The 22,771-nt window shown below is 37.9% G+C and overlaps 1 protein-coding gene across 4 annotated transcripts; it reads right to left on the reverse strand.

The window, feature by feature from the left end:
* Positions 1-422: 422 nt before the first annotated feature.
* yrk (Yes-related kinase) lies at positions 423-21,569 on the reverse strand. Of its 4 annotated transcripts, none has more exons than XM_017454462.3 (13): positions 21,415-21,569; positions 12,344-12,380; positions 11,747-12,050; positions 11,461-11,563; positions 10,110-10,208; positions 9,338-9,441; positions 9,077-9,226; positions 5,836-6,000; positions 4,257-4,436; positions 4,087-4,163; positions 3,424-3,577; positions 3,058-3,189; positions 423-2,559 (listed from the first exon to the last, which is right to left on the reverse strand). In XM_017454462.3, the coding sequence occupies exons 3-13, from the start codon at positions 11,997-11,999 to the stop codon at positions 2,351-2,353; spliced, it is 1,626 nt and encodes a 541-aa protein (XP_017309951.1). In that variant the 5' UTR covers positions 12,000-12,050; positions 12,344-12,380; positions 21,415-21,569; the 3' UTR covers positions 423-2,350. The 4 variants fall into 4 exon arrangements, with proteins under 4 accessions (XP_017309951.1, XP_017309952.1, XP_017309950.1 ...); XM_017454463.3 differs by lacking the exon at positions 5,836-6,000 and adding an exon at positions 5,427-5,582 and having other exon boundaries at positions 11,747-12,075; XM_017454461.3 differs by having other exon boundaries at positions 11,747-12,075.
* Positions 21,570-22,771: the final 1,202 nt, after the last annotated feature.

The raw sequence follows: 22,771 nt of genomic DNA on the forward strand, positions 1-22,771 counted from the left end.
AAAGTTAAACATTATATAAAAACATATAGCATGCACCTGGCATTTCATCTCTGACTGCCATCTTGTGGCTTGCTTTAGTAAATTCAAAAATGGCCATGTGTTGTATAATCATGCTTTTACTGCTGTGCATAATTTCATGATTGCAAAAATATAATTGTTGGCTTTTTTGTGTGCTGTTGTTGTTGTTGGTGTTGTTGTTGTGTGTTGTGTGGGAATCTGAGAGAATTTGTGTGATAAACGTAGTCGTATGTTAACAGCCCATGACTAAGATATCATGAACTTCTTCATAAATGTGGAGCATAAATTCACGGAATTGAAGAACTTAAAAACCTCGAACATAGAACTTTCTATCGTTTGGACTATTGCACATTTTAACATGTCATTTAATTCATTATTTTCAGTAGAATTTCAAGTCAGAAGGCTTTTTGCAGTATTTGTAAGAAAGTTTATTTCAAGCAGACAGCTTTAACAAATGCAGGTGTTATGCACACACTTTCATATCTTATCAAATGTTTAATATTCATTCAGTTTTTACTTTCATTCATTCATTCATTCATTTCATGCAGTACGATTGTGTAAAGATGTAAATAATTATCATATGGAAAAAGAATATTGAATTTAGACATTTAGGAAGGGTACTGAGTTTTCTGTATTCTCCAGGTGTTTTCAGTTGAGTTGGGTTTGTACCCAAGCATGACCGTTTCTTTGGTATGCGAGGCATTTTGTATGGATCTGGAGTGATACATTGAATCATTTACTTACTAGAAGATTCCGTGTTTGTATTTTTATTTGTTTTGCTATATAATGTACTGAGACTCATTAGAGTCCCTAATGCTATTCATGTCGAGCTTGTTATCTGAATGACTATGTATCCTACTATATGCCAAATCATCATATACTGTTTGTTGTCCTGTCAGCTGACCAGTTCAGTACCAAAGTTCCAAAACAACGTCATGTTTTTCCAGATTCTTTCTTTGTAGTTCTGTGACAGGACAGACTGTTCACAGCTTATCAGCTATTTTATTGTTCTTTTATAATGAATCTTATACTCTTAGTAATTGCAATACCTGTTTTTTCTATGGCTGATAATTTTTTTTACACTTTAAGTATTTTCCTCATTGTGCACAGGTTAATCACATCCCCAACTGTTCTTCTTAGCATTGGTTTAGAGATGTAACTAGGTAATGCCATGCACATAACAATGGTAGAAACTGCCAATTCTTAAACAGCAGCATTTTCTGTCTTATTTTAATTCAGATGTTTGGCATATATGTAATCTGGACAATGCAATAATTAGAAAGCAAATATGCTGTAGTGAAATGTTTGGTGAAGACTTTCCATTACCATCCTGTGACCATGTTTTACCAGAGATGGCAATAATTCTTGAGAAATTATAATTAAACATTGTTTCTCTCTCTCTCTCTCTCTCTCTCTCTCTCTCTCTCTCTCTCTCTCTCTCTGTGTGTGAGTATGTGAGAGATAAATGGAGTCTTCAGACACAAACGTGTTGCGCAGGTTGTTGTAATGAAACTGCATACAAAATGCACAACACGCTCGAATAATCTATCAATAATTATAGACTGGAGAAATCCAAAACACAAAACAAACACTGACAGTACTTGAAGGCACCAGTTTGTTAGGCACTTATTAATTTTTTAATCAGTGGTATTTTGTGACATAAAATACTATAAAAGATAGATACAATTCCCCTTTAAAGCAGATGTTAGGGCTGTTGTGTCTGACCTACAGAATAATCACAATACTTTAATGACATGTCAATGCTAACCCAAGACCGGCCTCAAAGCTTCAGCAGTGTACAGCAGTGCCAATTCAGGGACTATGCTTACCCCTGCTGTTAAAGCTATGAAAATCATGTAGCTTCAGATAAGAAGGTTAAGGATAAAGCAATAAAATATCTGATAAAAAAAAAATCAGTCTAAAGAAATTATAAAAACATTATAAAGATATGTCCTGATGGTTTATTTGTTCCGGCCTGCAGGCCTACTGTGGTGAAAACATACTTGTGACTGCGCAAGGTCCTGTAAAAAGTCCAGTCTGACTTCTTTGCTAATAGAAAAGCTTATTACAGTAACACTGTGCAAATTCAGCTTACACAGTATTCATATGCTTTTAAATGTGTTATTGCTTTTAATGTAATACTTCAGGAGAAATTGCTTCTTTGCTTTAAAATTACTTTACTCTGAAGTAAAGACTTTTTAGGAAGAAGGTTTGCACATCATCCCACATACATTAATTTCATGACTTAGTATGAGGGCCTCACTTGGAAATCCCTTTTAAAACACATTAAATGCACTGGAAGAGCAGTCAAATCACTTTACACGTGCTTGCATCACAGGTCCTCTCCCGGCTGGTACTGTGGTTCAGTGGCGGTGAAGTAGTCCTCCAGGAAGCCCTGCAGGTACTCGAAGGTGTGGCGCTCGTCTGCGTCCTTCCGCCAACACTGCAACATTAACTCGTGCAGAGAGGCTGGACAGCCCTGTGGACATGGCATACGATAACCGCGCTCCACTTGCTCCAGTACCTCCCTGTTATTCATTCCTATATACACACAAAGACAAATCATGTCAGTATTTTGCATAACAATGCCTAAAGTGTGAATAACTCTGAATAAAATAGCCATTTTCTTCTAATTAAGTATAATTATTTTAATGGTGCATTTTGTCATTTGTAGAGCTCCATATTGACACCAATTACAATTGCACTGAAAACATGCCCAAGTTTTGCCTGCATCCCCTCTATTAATCCCACATATATTCTTTTTGAAGCCAATGTAAGTATTTTGGAATTGTTTAGTTTATACAGGAAATCTTTTATAGAACAACATGTTTCCAATTCATAGATTTTACTGTTGGTATGCATACTATAGCACTTCAAGTTTATCGCTGTCAGTATAAATATTACAAAGATCAAGACTTATTGATAAATTGGTTTTTGCACATAAAATGAGGAGAAGACTAGAGGACATGACAAAAATGAACAGCATTTTGAACCACTTGAAACACACCATCACAAGCACACACACTGCACTGTATATACCTGGGTATGGCACTCTGCCTTTTGTAATGAGTTCAGTCAGTAGGATGCCAAATGACCACACATCTGATTTGATGGTAAATTTGCCATAGAGAGCTGCCTCTGGGGCGGTCCACTTTATGGGAAATTTTGCTCCTGTGACGCACCAAACAACAATAAACACAACAACATTGAAAAAATAGTGTAATGAAATACAGAAGTGCATTAAGATACAATGGCAAAAAGGAATACAGATCTCATCTGACGTAAAAGCAAATAACAAGAGTGGAAGTTGAACTGAACAGAATAGAGGAAAAAACAAGTACAAAAAAAATGCAATAAGAACAGTATAGTGTTGGGTGGAGTCTGTAGAGCGGAGGACTGAATGACCTTGTCTGGCGGTGTATTCATTGTCTTCGATGAGTCTGGCTAGCCCAAAGTCGGCAATCTTACAGACCAAGCTCTCTCCCACCAGGATGTTGGCTGCTCTCAGGTCTCTGTGGATGTAGTTCATCCTCTCAATGTACGCCATCCCAGCTGCAATCTGTTAGAAACACAAACAGCATGTTATCACTACAGAATACCTCAAAAACCTAATAATCTAAGGCATTACAATAATGCAATAATAATATAGTTTTCAAGTTTTCATTAATGATTTATTCATTAGCAACACAAATATTTGGATTATCACTCACTATTTAACATTTCATTACATATTGTGTTATATATGTGTTAACTAAACAGACCGCCATTAACTTGTCCTCAAACGTAAATTTTGTATGTAGGTTTGCTTTTATATTTTTTTGCCAAGGCAGGGCGTAGATGAGTGCAAGTGTCTTCTGCTGCTAGACTATATTATAACTCATATTTATGTTTAAAATATCTGGCCATACTGCCTTTATTAATATCATAACACACTGGTTGGGTTAAATGTAAAACAAAATTAACTGGACACTTGTATATTACACACAGACATGTGGTTTGAGAGTGATAACCCGAGTTATTACTACAGGCCTGGCACAATATGTAAGTAATAGTCTTTTAAGCTTTAACCTGTGCAGCCATGTCCACAAGTTGAGGCAGCTTCAGATTTCTGCCTTCTCCATCTTTGAGAAAATCTAACAGGCTTCCTGAAACACAAATAAGAATGAGATTATGAATGAGATTAACCTTGGATGTGGTCATTGTTGTGTGTTTATGTGTGTGTGTGTATGCATGTTTACCTTGACTCATGAACTCTGTGATGATGTAGATTGGTTCTTCTGACACCACAGCATACAGCTGCACCAGTTTGTCATGGCGGAGTCTCTTCATGATCTGGGCCTCATCTAGGAAGGCCTCTGGAGACATAGTGCCTGGCTTCAGAGTCTTCACTGCCACTTTAGTAGTTCCATTCCACATCCCTACAGACAGTCAAAGGCAGTGTGATACAGTGTGACAAACACAGAGACATGAGGTTTATGAGTTAAGAGACGGAGTGAGGGAAAGGATGAGGGGTAAAAGATAACTAGAGTGGTGGCTATAGAAGGTTATATTATAATATCAGGCAAGAGAATGGTTAGACAGAATGGACAGACAGATTCACTAGAACCAGCAGGAGCGAGGGAGCTTCAGAAAAGGGTACTAAACGGTGGGTTTAAAGCACAAATATCTGTCACTAAGGTGTTTCAAAAGTACTTCAAGAGTACATTTTTTAATTGTGTTGGAATGCATGTATTTGAAGAGACACATTATTAAGGCATACCATAGGACCTTAAAGACGACTGTTGTGCCTTTGAGGGAGCAATGGCAAAAAAAACAACTCTCAGGATTTGAGTGGCTTTCCTACACTGTTAGAAAAATGAACTGTTCGTATTTGTTCTTTATTGTACAAACAGTGTACCATCAAGGGCATGTCTATTGTGCCTTTAGCTAGAGGTCCATAATTGTAATAGTAAAATCATCAAGGTATAGCACTTGACCATAAGGACCACTGTTGTACTTTGAGAGTACATTAATATTGCTGCTACCTTGGAAATCAAAATGAAGATTGAGCTCATCACTTGAGGATCACATAAATAGGAGTTCAAAGAAACTGGCGAAACACAAAGACTCTGCCATAGGTTGCTAAGCGGCATAATTTCTATGTTATCTACAGCTTTTCTCACAAAACTGTATAGTTCATATTAAAACAGCAGTGCGGATGTGCAAACAAAGATACATCCTGGTTTAAAGCACAGAATTCATTTGTAATTGCTCAATATGCTACAGTTAACATGGAGAGAGACTGTATAAGCATACTAGGACAAGGCATGTGACACAGATACAGCCTCCACCAGACACAGGCAGCAGCGTTGAAGTTAGCGTTGACAGACACTGGCTCTGGACACTGATGCTAGGGGTAACTATCTCACCCATCCAGACGTCACCAAAGCAACCCTGACCCAACTTCCTCTTAAGTTGCAGGGTGTCCCGGGGTATCTCCCAGGCATCTCTGCCCAAACCGAGGGTCTGGGGTATGGAATTTGGACATGGAGTGGTCAAGTAGTAACATAAACCATCATGAGTACCTGAGGGAGGGTGCAAGAGAAAAACAGAGAGGGAGAGGGGAAAAGGGTGGAGATGGAAAAAGAGTGAAATAGTGTTGCATGCAATGACACAGGGATTAGAGGAAGACCATGGCAGCTGCACAGCCTTAGGTTGATCCTCATAGCTCAGCCATTTAACACTGGAGCAAAGTATGAGAATACACCGCATGATCTTGCTGTGCTTGTTGCCCTTAACCTTCCCCTTCAACATGCCCCAGTTCAGTGTGGTTCCTACCCATCCACACTTCACCAAATTGACCGTTGCCCAGTTTCTTAATTAGCTGAAGTGACTCCCTTGGTATCTCCCAAACATCCTTAGTCTTCACTGACAGGTCAGCTAGTTTAGGCATACCCCGCCTACAGCTGCCCATCAAACGGCAGCAAAGCCCTGCTGCACGATCTGAGTCGAAGAAAATACAGAAAGAGGGACATATATACTGACACACACTCAGGAAACACACAGAAAATCACAAGAGATACGTAGACAAACAAGCAAACAGCAAGAATAACAGAATTTAAGTTGCATACAGTGGAAAGAGGCTAAAATAGACACATACAGTCACAGAGAACTGCTCACTTAAAGGAAGCACAACTTAGCATAGATACACAAATAACAGATCTGTTGTATCAGGGAAGACAGAAATATGGCCTTGGTATAGCTGTGGCTTGAGGTTAACTCTTATACTGACAGTAGCACACTGCTGAGTGTATTTGCGCGTGTGTGTGCATACAGGGTGTTAATGTTTGACAAAGATCAAACCTGAGCTCAAACATGACAGAAATACATTAAATTAGGAGAAAGAGGGAAATATAAATACAGAGAAGTATTTAGACTTTTGTTGGACAACACATTTGTTTTATCAAGCATGACAAAGGAGGAAGACAAGCTGGGAAAAGTGTGAAAAGTGAAACTGACCTAAGTAATTACAGGTCATCGCTGTTACCATAAGGTTACTTCAAATGATTACATCTTTAAACCTTCAAGTCACTAAAGTACCATTAAGCAAGTACCATTCTTAAATATACACTTTATTGGGGACACCAGTAAGTGCAAGTAAGTGGCAGGTGGAAACACCTTGTTGATGAGAAAGGTCAGACTGGTTCTAGCTGATAGGACCACACCAAAAGGTTGAACACCTGTTAGCCAAGAACAGGAATCTGAGGCTACATTGGGCACAAGCTCACTGAAACAGGACAGCTAAAGATTGGAAAAATATTGTCTGGTCTTCAACTGCCCAGTTTCATATGAGACACTTTTCTGCTCACCATGGTTTATTTCAGTTATTGTAGCCTCCCTGTCAGCATTAACCAGTCTGGATATTCTCCCACCAATATCCACCATATTCATCAGCAAGAGGTTCCCACCTCAGAACTGCCACTCACTGGATGGTTTCGTTTTTCCCACCATTTTGTGTAAACTCTAGGGACTGTTGTGTGTGACAACCCCAGACTCTTAAAACAGATTTGTTCAAAATAACACATCATTGGGTTCATTTTTAACACACCCCTGGGTCTTGTTAAGGACAGTACATTTTGTGTTGCTTTCAACACAATCAGTGTGGTAGTACATTTAACACATGCTGTGTGTTAGTACATTTCCACACAAAGATGTGTTAAAAAATAACACAAAATAACACAGATGTGTTGTTTATACTTTTTTTTCCTTACAATTATCCTAAAATGCAATTTGTTTGTATGCTAAAATTCTACTGAAATGCTCACAAAATAAACAAACGTGCATGAAATTCAAGTAACATTTATTAAAACCATTCAAACATTTGACAGATGTTTTCACAGTAAGAATTGGAGTTGGTGAATCTTCTTACAAATCTCCCTGCCATCTGGGAAGACAAGAGTCCCACTCCCTTACATTTGAAAAGCTGTAAAAAAGCAAAACGAGTGTTGATTAGTTGTTAGCTACAAAATATGGAAAAATGCCTTTGGGCTTCAACTGAGAAATTGTGTTACAGAATCCCAAATTTTGGAAATGTGACCTCCTCCCTCCTAATGAACAAAATGGCGGGAAAATCTAGCTAACTTGCGAATATTTATTTTCCCGTCTTTAGCACCTCACCGCCAATTCTTTTGCACAACCTAATTAAGTCAACCAAGATTACAAAAATAGTGGAAAGCATTACAACCTACTGTAATCCCACTCTCTCTTTTTGTCATGTTAACCTTGTGAAGAACTTTTGGCCTTGACATTACTGAGCTAGCTATGTACCGTTAGTCACTGACTGTCTGCACCTGTTAACCAGCATTAACATTCACCCAATACAAGAAGAAACACGGCCCTAACACATCCTCCTAATGCTAATTACTACAGCTTGCCTTGTCTAAAACACTTGCTAAATGTAGTTAACGTTAACCCACTCTCTATATTACATCATGGTGAACAGATGTAATGCTATATTTTCGTTAACTCTCAAAAAGGTAATGGGAATTGTCTACCATTACCACAATGTGTATACTAAAGTATTGTTATTAACTCAGGTGAGCATCTAGGTTCGCATCACTTATCCCTACTGGGATTGGTGACAGCATCCAGCTAGCTAACCCTCACTCAGAGCCTCAGATAAGATTCAGACCCAGAGAATTATAGAATAACCTCAGTCCATATTTCACAGTCAACATAAACACATGACACTAGTAGTGTAATGCTAACACTGAGGAAGCAGTACATGATATTCCCTCCTAAAGCCGTAGTGATAGGTAAAGTTAATTATCACTCTCTGAGTTACTGTTTTCCAATGAATACATTTTCGAGAGCTCTCTGCCTAAAGATCACATACTCGGCCAGGCATTTTCAGCAGCATTAAGGCTAAATAGTGATGAACGCTAACTTACCTGTGGTTATTTGGTTTCCTCGCCTCAGGACTCCGACTCCTCTATCACAGTCAAAAGGTCAAAGCAACGAACATTCACTTTCAGAGTTGGATGATGACGTCGGTAGCACAGTCCGCAACGTGATTGCACAATAATTTAACACAACATGTGTTTAAATAGTAATAACACAAAAAGCGTGTAGGATATTAACACATCCTTTCTGAGAGTCCAGGAGGTCAGCAGTGTCTGAAATCAATCTCAAACCAGCCCACCAAAACCATTCCACAGTCAAGGTCAATGAGATCACATTTTTTCCCCAATTCTAATGTTAATTGAAAATGCTGATCCGTATCTGCATGAATTTATGCATTGGGTTGCTGCCGCAAGATTGGCTGATTCGGTAATGGCATGAATCTATAAAGTATATTTAGTTTATTTTTATACATAAACCTACAAACATTACCTTTCAATTTACAGTTTATCATTACATCAGCAACGACTATCAACTCCTAGATAGTATTTGGAAAGCAATTAACATTCAGTAACAATATAAACATCTGTAGCAACATCTGCAGTCACTACTAAAGAACATCAGCACCACTGAGTGTGTTTCACTGTGCGTTTGTGCAGGAAGAACTATTTCAGCAGACCTGAATAATGTTGCACCAGTTGCTGAACAGTTTCAAACTGGCTGCGGGTTGTGATGTAATATCCACCATTATCAAGCTTCCTGATCTTATAATGCTTTACATGGTCGCCCTTCGCCTCATCCCAGTCTCTGATAGACAGAGAGTATGCTCCTGAGGGACAGAGAAACAGCCAGAGAGAACAAAATACAATTAATATACACCATTTGGAACAGGCATTGAGAGCAAGAGTAAACATTAATGTAAGTGAGAGGTGTCCCATACCTTTAGTAGTCTCACTCTCTCTTATTAAGAAGGTCCCTCTAGGGCTGGTCTGGCCCAGGAGCTGCCGTTCTGCATCCTTACGGCCCATTTTCCCAAAATACCATCTACAAAAATACACAGATATTTGCTAAATATTTAACCAACGATATATATACTTAAATATTAAAATATCTACAAACACACTCAGTTGCTACTTTTTTTAGGTACAATTATTGCATTGTCTACTTTGTAGGTATATAATTACTAAGTGTGGCCCACATGTTTGTCAGCCCCTCTCTACCCTGTTACTGGTGTTAATGGTGTTCCTGAGGATTTAAACTCTATGTATACTTATTGGCCTCTTTATTGCACTCATTGTTAATCCAAAGAAAAACCATTTTCAATAGTTTACCAGTGGCTTTTAACAACCATGTTCCATCTGATGCACTCTTACCAGTGCAACGCACACTACTATGCTTCTACCATGTCAGTGACACTGCTGAGCTGAGAATGGTCAACATCCCAAATAATATCTGGCCCTGGTGTTCTCTTCCCATTGGTGACAGAGGCTGAGAATTGTGTTGAATAGCAACAGATGGGCTACAGCCAGTATCTGTATACCTAAAATGTCACCAATATGGAATCTGTACTTGACAAAATGGCCAGTGGGTGTGGCTATAAGTTAGCTGTAGCTAATAAACTGGCAGCTGAGTGTATGGTATATTTTTATGTAACTGTGGTCTACAAACTACAGATTAACATGTGTGTATTATTTACTGTGTGTGTTACTTACTCCTCAGCCTGTATTGAATCCACAGGGGCCACATAATTACTGGGAATGTATCCAGACTTTCCAGTGTCCAGAGAGCGTGCTTCCCACCAATCACCTTCGCTGTGAAAGCAAAAAAAACAGGTACTACATTAACAATATCGTAACACATAGCTGCACTCTTAATGCTGCATGAGTTGGATGTAACGCGTTACTGTAATCTAATGACTTTTTCTGATAACACAGTAACGTAACACATTTCATTTTAAATGTATGTAATTTGATTGCAGTTAACGATGTCAATAAAATGACGTTACTTGCGTTGCAAATTTATCGTTAAGAAAACAATATTACGTAAAATGCATTTTTTAAAAAGTTTTTTCTTTACAGATACAAACTTCAAACAGATACACACTTAACAGATATAGATGGATGGATGGATGGATGGATAGATAGATAGATAATAAAAAAAATATAAAGAATTGCGATTGGGTGTATGTGTCCCCCGCCCCGCCACCCAGTCAGAGTCGAGTCCACAATGACAAAGTGTCTCTGGAACCAATCTATAATAGACAAATTCAAATGGGATAGACATGAGCTAAGAGGTTGTGCGAAACGCAAATTTGTCAAAGCACATAGGCACCATTCACAATGTACCCGCAATCGCAAGATTTTTTCTTCAGATTTAGAAAAAATATATGTATATATGACAAATAAAGGCTTTCTTCTTCTTCTAACCACCCGGGACAGTGAGAATCACTTTGGTACATTCTTGCAGACGCACACCAAGACCTTCAACAAAGTCACAAAGTGACCATATGATATAGTATTTGATATAAACACCATTGTCAATAGTCATCATTCCATTTCTTCTTCTTGCCTCATATGCACGTCAGACTTCATGTGCATCTTGGAGCTGCTATCTGTGTAATAGCTTGTAACTACGGTCAAAGCTACAGGGAATCACAGTCTTCCATTAAGAAGAACCTGGTGACTGTTCCTTGTCATGCCCAGTACAAAGCCCCATGGTACAATTTCAACTTTCCAGTCAACCTTAAGATGGGCCAGTTACTCCTGACATCATGGCATATGTCATCAAGGTAATACTCAGTGTTCAATGAACACCAGACAGTTACTAGTATTCAGTGTTATTCAGAATTCATTCATGTCATTCTCATTGTCTTTCAGGTTCCAGGAAAACTATGGCTGTATGACAACCGTATTTATATCAAATAGTACATCATATGATCATGTCTTGACTTTGTTGAAGGTCTCGTGCATGCACAGAAGAAGGTATTGATATTTAATGTGCATGGTAGTTTAAAAGAACGAGTTATATACAGTACATAACTAGTTTTTTCTCAAGCTTACTCACGTGTTATTGATAATGTGGAACTTTTCCCCCTTCTGGAAGCTCAGGTCATCTTCTGTCCGGGCATCATACTCATATAGCGCTATAAACAGTGTCACCCCTCCTCCTGTAGTCAGGCAACCACAAACACACACACGTGCACACACGCACACATATACTGGATTAGCAATAGGGTAAATTAGAATATGCAGTCAGTCTAAATTAATACACCACACACACACACACACACACACACACACACACACATACACATACACATGCACACACGCACACACACACACACACAGACCTGTGATAGCAGTAGACCGTGCTTGGCTAGGGTTGGGGGGGAAGCTGGATGCAGGAAATGCGCTAGAGCTAGAGATTGTGCTGGGGAAATCGTTGAAGTTTGGGATGAGGCCAGCCCCTGAGTTCTGGGTAGGGTCTGCAATGTAACGCGAGCTGTCCATCGCTTGAACCCCACCCCCTGCGTCACATGTGTCACCATATGACACATAGGCCACTTTGGTGGCCTTCCTCTGCTTACAGCAAGCACAGCCCATACTAATCTTGATTTTCACAGAATATCGCTCATCACCCTGGAAACAGAGCTTCTGCCCAAGAGACAAGAACACAGACCTAAGGAAGAAAATAACTGCAGATGCAACACGTTAAATTGAAAGACACTAAAGCTCAGTAGTCTCTAGCCTCATGGTGGAGCTTTCCTGTGCTGTGTCACTGATCATTTTTGCAATGTTTCTCTCAATAGTGTGGAATGAAATGATATATATTCATTGTTGTTTGTGATAACTGTTGATACGTTAATATTTCTGAATCCCAGAAATGGTTGACAATAGCATTAGCAATTTAGCATTGTGATTTATAAATAAGTCAATCAGTGTCTTACCAGATTCTCAAATCATCTGTTCATCCACACCATCTCCCTACAGAAAGAAAGAAATACAGTGAGAGAGACAGAAAGTGAAAGAGAATTATAAAGGTTCTGACTTTTGTGGCTTCCTCTTTTTCTCTCCAGTAAGAGAAATAGGAAGTAGCTTTTCGAGAACACGGTACTCTGCTTTCAGATGTCTATAGTTCTTTTTCTCAGCTTGGTTGAGCATCACTATCTGACTGACCATCAGTGGAGAAACAGGACGTCAGTGCTGCCCATGTTTCCTGTCTGACCCTCAAAAACCTCCCTCTGTTTCCTGTAGAGAGAGGCTGTGCGTTTCAGTGAGCTGACGAGAGGTGGCTGCTTCTACTTTTTATATACCAAGCCAAGATCAGACACACCATCACCACACTTATCTCACACCACTGCAGAGTGTGAGAAACACAGTCACAGCCTTTGAACAGCATCAGAATTACCAGTGGAAGAAGTGAAGAGGTCTTGTAGTATAAAATGTATGTTGCACATTTTCTTCATGTTTCTTGATACATGTTAAAATCCTGGATATGTTGAACTGTATTGTGCATATCTAAATGATAATTAACATTTCAGAATACAATACGTATAGAAGAATCAATGTTTATTCTGTTTTCGTATACACCATCATTAAAAAAAGTTACAGTCACTGACACCACTTGACATGTGTCTCTTTTTAGTTCTGAACAGCTTTCAGTGCAGGGCTTGTGGCCCGCTATTATAGCTAATGGGCGACTTCACTAATGTTCTTTCCCTTAATCTGCCACTACAAAACAAAGTGCATACATCTTCTACTTCATTTAAAGTTTTGTGATTGTGTTCTCTGCTTATCTTAGGAATTAAAGTAATGAGTAACCTAATGTCTGAGTTTCGTTCTTAACCTCCGCACTCCATATTGACCATGAATAAATAAATTAGCCACTTATAGTTTTCTTCCACCTTCCGAAAATGTTTTTACAAACACATAAATTTCTTGCATGTAGTCTAAAATACTACAAAAACCTTTTTTTTCAAACAAGGTGGTTTACTAACCTGACTGGCCGAATTAACGTATAGATGTTCGTTTTCTCAATTTTACACAATGAGGATGCATCCAAATTTACCGACTTGAAGAATGCGTACAGATTCTTGTAGAATAGTCAACAATGACACACATAATCCTGAATATCAGAGAAATTATGACCACCACCACCACCACCACCCCCGACCGCCACCCACACACACACCTTTTCGAACTGTATAATAAAATTAATCATACTGCATACAAAGCTCCCCTATGACATTACTGAGTACAAAATACACATGCGAAAAGAAGGATGCAATTGAAAAGTGTATTTAACAATGTATTTAAGTGTATTTAAGTATTTATTATACTGCATAACGTACTATATCATGCCTTGAATAAGCTGTTAGGTGAGGAAATAAATAGTTGTATGCTATAGGGCTGCAACAATTAATCGATAAAAATGGATAATAATCGATAATTAAAATAATCAACAACGAATTTCATTATCGATTAGTTGGGTCTGTGACGTCACTTCACAATGGTGAAAGACGCATTTCTATGAATAAAACACGTGAAAAACAGCGGAGGTCACAGAGTGAGCTGCTGCTGCAGGAAAAGTACATGATACATGATCTAAGTCGTCCAAAATATGAGAATGTTTTATATTAAGCACTTAAAACAAACTCGTAAGTGTATTAACGTAGTTTGTCGTGTCAGACGCTGTGACAGATGCACGTGCTGTTTAATGTGTTCCAGACGTGTTTTCTTCAGGCAGAAATGACATTTTTACCTTTATATACCTATCTGTAAATATCAGAAATTCACACCAGTATTTCCATTTTATATAAAGCCTCATCCTGACAGCAAGAGAGTCTCCATTAAACTACACTGAATGAGCACGAGTCCAAGCATGCACGTCAATAAAACAGCGCACAATAGAACTCTGACTAAAATATACATTTTGATCAAATATGTTGTTTGATGCTATATTTAGCGATATTTAGAAACAAAAGTAATTGTGTTTTTATGAGAGCAATAACTGTAATGGGGTTATAACATGTCATTGTATATAAATGTAAGAAGTGTCATACATTTACAGAATAAAGAAACATGTTACTGTGTTTAAATGAGTGGATGTGTGTGTTACTGCAGAATTTTCAACCTCTTACCAGTTAACACTTAGTTTGTGCTTTTGTTTTTCCTTTTTAGCATTTTAATATAGTGATTTAACTTCTGCTTTAAAGCTTGTGGACAATCAGTTGTGTTTTTTTTGCTTTAAAAAAATCTTTTGCACAGGTATTGCATAGTTCACCTAGATAGAGGTGCACTGATGTATCGGATGATAATCAGTATCGGCCGATAAAGGCAATTTTTCACACTATCGGCCATCAGCTGATAGTTTAAAAACATCCGATGATCAGGGCCGATTATATCCTGTCAATCAAAAGAGGGCGGGAAAACACATCGATTTCATGCTGTGTGTAAAGATGATGTCACTTGTGTGGAATGATGACAAAACTGCAGTTTATAAGCTCTGCACTGCTAAAATTTTACACCGGACGCTGCAGCAGTGAAGCAGAAGTTTCGGCATCAAGTCTAATTTTTTTTTGCTGCACAACTCGCGCTGAAATGAAGCAGCAATACACTGTTGAAAGATTTAAATAAATATGAGTTGACAAAAATGTATATAGGCCTATTGAACAGAAAAATATATTTGTAGAGTAGTGTGTTTCATATCCAGTTAATATATAAAAAAGTTTAAATTATATATTACCAGTTTGATGTTCAATGATGAAGTAGAAATGCATTTGTTTGTGGTGAGTGAATGAATTCAGTCAATGTTAATATGAATTAATAACAATCAATAAGTTAAGAAATCTTACTTTCTTATGTTAAAAAAATCTTCAGAATTTAGTTGATGAGTTAATGTTAATTAGAGTAATGTGTTTTCTGTTTATGAGACCAGTTACTGTGAAACAACTTGTGGAAATGGAGAGGAAATTTTTTTTATTTGCATTTCTTTCAGAATTGTGGAATTAATTATTTTTAATTTAAAAGAAGGCATAAAAGGCAGAACTATCAGTATCGGTTATCGGTATCAGCCGATATCACTCAGAATAATCGGTTATCGGTTTCGGCTGAGAAATTTAGTATCGGTGCTTCTCTAATTTAATACCTTTTTCATAGCCTTCAATTTGCACAATGTTTGAAGGAAACACTGGGCAGAATGTGAAATAATGTTTTTTTTTTCGAAAAATAAAAGAAAATAAAAATTGGCCTTTTAATCCAACTAATTGATTAATCTAAGAAATAATCGACAGATTAATCGATTATCAAAATAATCCTTAGTTGCAGCCCTAGTATGCTGAGAAACATTTTTTTAAAAGTTAACAGTTCACAAATTAAAGCTTATTAACTTTAACTTTTTTTTTCTCACTGAGCTTCAGTGAGGCAGGGAACAACTCACAGATGAGAGTGAGCCACAAAGCAATTTTCAGATTATGAAAACGTTTGTTAGAAGCTTTCTATTTAAGGTTGTGCAGAGCAATGTGTGAAATATGATTTTGGAACTCAAACACAAATAATTAAAGCAGGTGAACTGTGCTTAAAGTAACATGGAAACATTATTAATTAATTAAGGTTGTTATTAGGGATACTCCGATCGATCAGCAGCCAATCGTTATCGGCTGATAATCACATTCTATAACTCGATTAGTAGTCTCTAAATTTGGCCGATCTCAAGAACTGATTGCAGATTGAGGACATAAAAATCACATGATAACATTAAACTTTAGCGCTACAGTCATGTCATCACCAGTGTGGAATTATTATGAAACAAAAAATTTGCCAAAATTTGCCATTTGCTGTGTATTTTTAAAGGTCTATTAAAATGTTCATTGTAAAATTAATATTTTTTGTGCTTATTTATTTGATTCTCAGTTAAAACAACAATCTACAGCACTACTGTAAATAATATAACCAAGGCAACATCTGTGGTATTACTATATCTAGAAAAAAAAAAGGTTAACAGTGACGGTCAACAGGAAGCTTAACTATCACTTATATAAAGCTTGAACAATCGGGATCGGGATCGGGATCAGCCGATCGTGATGACAAGAAATCAGAAATCGGTATGGGCTGCAAAAATCCTGATCGGAGCATCCCTAATTGTTATTTTAGTATTTTCAATATTAAAATCTTAAATAATGTCTCTATAGTTGGACTTTACACACAAGCAGAAGGGCAAAGTAACCAGATACAGTGTGGAAAACTCTGCCCTGAAAAATATTACTTATGTTTATAGTGAAATATTTGTGACATCTTTAGTGATTCTGGTGCTAATTTGTTGGTTCGTGCTGTATTTTCACCGTTCCTGGGAGAAGTGATCTGTGAAGTCACTGTGAAGTCACAGAATGACATTCCTAGCACAGTTACACTGGAGTTTAAGAGTCGAACAATGTTAAATAATCTTAAACATAAGTAATAATAATCATGTTTCACTGTTAGCTCCAAAAAAAAGAAAAGAACACACACACACACACAAAGAGCAATCCAACATAGAATTCAGGAAGATAGCAAATGTTGGAGAAGATTTTAACTTTTTAAAGTGTCTTAACATATGGACAGTACATTTCAAAACAGATTGCTTACTCTATAAGCTACAAATAAAAGTCATTGGGTGACCTTTGATTCAGTTAATTAATCTATTAATGTATGTATTCATTTATCAACCAACCAACCAATCAATCAGATAATTAGTTGATCATGTACATTTACAATTAATTACGTATAATTCCTAATAAATCTCTAACAGATCTAATCTCTAATATCTAAATCTCTAATATCACTAATCTAAAAAAGAAAAAGAAAAAATCAGGAACAGGGAGTGTTGCTTTTAAAATTTGACATGCTACTGGCAAATTCAGTGTCTTACCCCAAAGGGATGAAAATATCACCATAAAAACATCTTGCTTGTTACATGTGTATTTATCAAGCCAGTTTCTGAGCCATAGCTATTAGCATATAAGACAGTGCATGTTATCATAGTGCTAGTAGTCAGCGTTTACCATCAGAGTTTACCATTTAATTTACCATCAGTAACCAAAATATTGGATTGGAGGAGAACATGGTCTGCACATCAATTTACACAAGAAAACCCACATACAATCTAACTAGCCCAATCTGATACTCTAATATTTGTGTAATAGTGTCATTAATTCTTAGGATAAACCAGATCAAAAACCTATTAATGAATAAATTCTTATTAAATTCAATAAACAAACACTGGTTGTACCTGTGTTGTAACATTAGTTCAAATAGGATGGAGAAGAGAGTGGCTCTTTTACAAGGGCAGGATTTGGTTTTAATTGCATCGCCTTGCATCCCTCCTCACATCAAGCCCCCGTAATATGGCAAGTAATGTTGTCCTGAATTAACTGAAAGCACAACATCCCGAAATTCATTATACTGAGTGGTATGTTCTGTAACAACCAATAATTACTTATATCCCACCATATTCCCTCTCCCTGCATTCCACTTGGCAGGAGGCTGCCTGTGTAGTCAGAATTTTAGGGCAGTATTTGCATGAGATAATGTCTGGCCCTTTTAAGAGGGCAGAACAAGAACAACTGCCTTCTATGGTTCCTCATATTAGCCAAATTTGAAAGGAACCTGATATGTCTCTGTGTTGGCAATCTTACCTTCAGCTTGAAATACAGTTTTAAAAAAAAGATTCTGAAATATATATCTAAAAAAATATGTAAGACATAATGTTCAGTGAAATGTTCCAGTATAAAATAAGAAATAATACATCAGGTGGAGGCAAAAATTTCCCTTTGGCAAGTTGGTCATTTTCTTAAACCAGGGAACTTGGTTATGCATTATACCAAGACCACAAAGCAGTGGTTAAAAACAGATATGTGTATAAGTTTTACATACTCATAACTAAATTAAATACCAAACTTCTTCTTTTACATACAGTAGCTAACATTCTAGTCCCTCACACCCACAGGTAATGTACATTACAAATGTACATTGCTGCCATAGTACTAATTCTACCGCCATTCATTCCCCATATAAAACTGATGATTAAATAAATGCTTTCTATTTTTTACATTTCTTGGAGGGATAGCTGAAGATATGCCATAGAGTAAATGTAGGCCAACTCTCAAACAGTGGCTCGCTGCTTTGATTATATTACAACATACCTACAAACTAGGCTATGAGAACTAGTGATTTTTACCCACTTTACAAGAACAGGTATTTTTCATAGCCCTAGTATATACTGTGTGACGAATTAACAATTGATCTCAGCATGTCTAAGTTATATCTAGAAAATAGATTGTGATACATTTGTGATATAGAGCTAGGCAATTATCATGATAGGAAATTTTACTATATCATCACTGGTTATAGGGCTATAATATCATGATTTATTAATACCATTCCAGCCCCATTTAGTGTGTTAAGATTGAGCATAAATTAAGAAGGAATAAAAAGTGGAATACCCAAATATTATTGTAAAAAAGCAAAATCTGATAATACAGAGTGGAAAAGGACAACACTGGCTTGATGGTTTTCAGGTAAAGAATGTTTTTCCTCACAAAATCTCACAAATAGCAACAAACTTCTCACGGTCACACCCTTTCCTCTCCAATATCCACTAGATAAGAATACTCCCTGTGGATCTTGGACACATGCTCACACACCTTGTTCAAGTGTGTGAGTCATTAGGAGAACAGATGTTTACATCTTAGCCTACATTCTTGCGTTTTTGGCACTCTGATTCCTCCAGCTTCCTTACACCACTCCTCACTGTCTAGCTGTTTTCTTCCTTTCGCCCCTTCCTGCGACAAAATGCCGGAAATATAACAAATCCTGGAACAATACCGCATGATATGAATGATGGTCAATTATATATATATATTATATATATATAATATAATTATATATATAAAACTATATTTAACTGAATTATTTAAACCAAGCATAACTGCAATGAAAACTGTTTTTCTCCTTCACCTTCCTTGCTACAAATTTTATTCGCTCTTTTTTTCCCCGCACACTTTTCCTGCCTGCCCTGTACCCATTGCCTCTCCCTCCCTTCTATTCTCTCTCTCTCCCTCTGGGACAGGAAGTTCCCTCCCCCTAACAGGAAGACTTGTGTGAGTGGAGCTGGAATGATAGGATACAGGGAAGTGAGCAGTCATTCGCAGTATACATACATGAACACATACACGCACACGACAGGGCTGCAAAATTAATTGTGTGCTAATCACCATCACAGTTTTATACTAGTCTATAAGTTTATAATAACTACAAAAGACCAGAATTGGAACAGTTTCTATTGGTTATGCATGTTCGTATGTAGCATAAAGCATTTCTGGTGACAAACAGCACATCAGATATGTGTGAAAAAAAAAAAAAAACAATTGCTGCACAAACACATATATACTGTGCTACAGTGCAGCTTGAACATGAACAAAACCAGTGAAGTGCGTGAAGCAACAATGTGTAGTCCAGTAGAAAAGTGTCACAAGCACAGCTTCCTTTTCCCACATGAAACTGTAGAAAATTTCAATTAACAATTGGCAAACCATTGTTCTGAAAAGCATCAAAATATTTAAATAAGCGTCATGTTGAAACCATTTTCAGCACTCCTACATTTAACACATCAAAATGTCCCTGTTCCCCTACCCTAATTCCAACTCCTGTTGAGGCTCACTGAATCACACCTTGAAATGCAAGGCAGGCTAAAAGACAATGGCAGATTCAAGTCTAAAAGAAAAAAGTTCAGGTTTGGACTGTACTGTAACTGGATGGAAACCCTGAACTGTCAGGTAAACCTGCGGACATTTCAGCTCCTCTATCACAATAAGGTACAAATATGAGATCTTTATGCCGTGATATTCAGTTAGGAGCCATTTTCAGTATATTGCGCAGGTCAGTTCTGGCTTGCTTGTGTTTGGACATTTCCCCGTTTCAGGGAAGAGATATAGGGCCGGGCCCACTTCCTCCCATTGCGCCAGGAGGCTATAGGCAGGAAGTGACCTCGTAAAAGCACAGGAAATGATGAACCTGGCCTAATCTAGTTCCAGAGACATTCCATTCTGTTTTTCGCCAAAAGTTATTAACTTTATTCACTATTCTCATCTAAGCACATATAGTGGTTTAAGATACGACAGTTTCCCCCAGCAGCTTACGCAACACTGAATTATGGGTGTGTGTCAACATACATGTGAACAGTGCAGGTTATCTAAGTAGCCCACCAGTAGCAGAAGCAGACTGGATTAATACTGTAGATGGATGGATGGATTTATGGATGGATGGATGGAATGCAGAAACAAACTTCTATTTGCTGTGGAAGTGCTGCATGATAAAGAACGCCATTAGTTCAGGTCAGCCATTTCCAGCAACAGCTAAAGGCGTATATAGACCTAGATATATAGGAAATACGTCTATAGAAGTAGACAGTCTGTGCCATTTCAAAAATCGAAACTTGAGGGTCATCCACATCCGGATTGAAAACATGCAGGCATCATCAGCTTTCTCTCACACACCCACACACCACACACACAGACAGATACTGTGTCAGAGTTACAGGGGCTTGCTTTTAAAACAGGAGGCAACGAGTTACAGTTAAACTTGTAAGACACGTCCAGCAGTAAACAAGGCATTCGCCTATACGTGCTTAACAATCGGACGCTTTCTCAGATGCACAGCGACATGACATCCGCAACACGACAGGGAAGTGATACTGAACAAACCCAGTAACTTGTATTCCAGCTTGTAGACCTGTATCAGAGTTAATACAGACTGTACTTCACTACTGACTGAATACCAAACGGATACCGACACCCTCTAAGAGCACTACACAGCAGCTGAAATAATGTAATGATGTAAATGTCCAACAGGGAACCAATCGGGAATCAGTCCGTGTCTCAGCGCTCAACTCTCCCGGTGTGGGAGACTGATTCAAATTTCTTTTATTCACTTTTATACAAAACACCCAATAAAGAGGGGGGGAAACACAATCTCTGACACTCACCTGAACCAACTTCCTGACCCCGAGGCACAGAAGAGGCGTTAATTCACTATTCCGCTTTTCGACTTAAGAATAGTCGCCGGCTCTGAACGCAGACGCGCTCTAACTGTGTCCGGAAGGGCTGAAGTATGTGCGCGCTCCGGTCCAGCGCGTGCAGGGGGGCGGACTTCTGTCATAATTCTCCACCCCTTAAACACAAGCACACACACACACATGCACATGCACGCGCACACACACACACACACACACACGTATAGTTCACACAGCAGACCACCCATCCAACCAACCGTATAACCATCCATCCAACAAGTACAAGAATAATTTGGTGTCAACATTCATGAAAACAGTACAGTCAAAGAAGCTGTCCATTTTAGGCAAGACATTAGGAACTCCTCTTGATCAGTGATATTCTACCTAGTGGGTAGAGAATATCTGGGGGGAAGACAGGAATACTATGTAGTTTAGATAATTTTGTAAAAATCCAAATAAACTTTATAGATTTTTATCGGAAAAAGGGTTTAAACTATGTTTTTCATGCTTGTTCAATGAACCATGAGCAATTATTATACATGCACCTGTTGAATAGACCTTAAGACACGAACAGTTTACAGGCGGTAGGCAATTACAGTAACAGTTACAATAACTTAGGACACTAAAGAGATCTTTCTACTGACTCTGAAAAACACCAGAAGAAAGATGCCTAGGGTTCCTGCTCACCTGCGTGAACATGCCAAAGACCTGCGGCAGGGAGGCATGAGGACAGTAGATGTGGCCAGAGCAATAAACTGTCCTGTAGATGATAATATAGTAATATCAGATCAATGTTTAGAATGTTTTACTCCGCTTAGAGAGATCGAACTAGCTTCATTAATCTCTTCAGCGAAATCATCAACTTACATACTAGATCCTGTACCTACATGTTTCTTTAAACAGATTTGTCCTGGAGTAATTGAACCGGTTCTAAATATAATCGGTGCTTCCCTTAGCACTGGCTATGTACCAAAATCATCTAAATTAGCAGTTATTAAACCCCTGATTAAAAAATCTGACCTTGACCCCTCTCAACTATCTACAGTGAGGGAAAAAAGTATTTGATCCCCTGCTGATTTTGTACATTTGCCCACTGACAAAGAAATGATCAGTCTATAACTTTAATGGTAGATTTATTTGAACAGTGAGAGACAGAATAACAACAAAAAAATCCAGAAAAACGCATGTCAAAAATGTTATAAATTGATTTGCATTTTAATGAGGGAAATAAGTATTTGACCCCCTCTGCAAAACTTGACTTAGTACTTGGTGGCAAAACCCTTATTGGCAATCACAGAGGTCAGACGTTTCTTGTAGTTGGCCACCAGGT

Source organism: Ictalurus punctatus, chromosome 24 (genome assembly GCF_001660625.3).
Source record: "Ictalurus punctatus breed USDA103 chromosome 24, Coco_2.0, whole genome shotgun sequence".
Taxonomy (NCBI): Eukaryota; Metazoa; Chordata; class Actinopteri; order Siluriformes; family Ictaluridae; genus Ictalurus; species Ictalurus punctatus.

What these genes read in the sequence shown, in the direction of transcription:
- yrk (XM_017454462.3), bottom strand. Translation starts at nt 11,999, where the DNA reads ATGGGCTGTGCTTGCTGTAAGCAGAGGAAGGCCACCAAAGTGGCCTAT. An exon ending in AGAGAGTGAGACTACTAAAG is followed by an intron (nt 9,227 to 9,337) that starts GTATGGGACACC and finishes TCTGTCCCTCAG; the next exon opens with GAGCATACTCTCTGTCTATC. An exon ending in AGGCAGAGTGCCATACCCAG is followed by an intron (nt 2,560 to 3,057) that starts GTATATACAGTG and finishes GTGTGTATATAG; the next exon opens with GAATGAATAACAGGGAGGTA.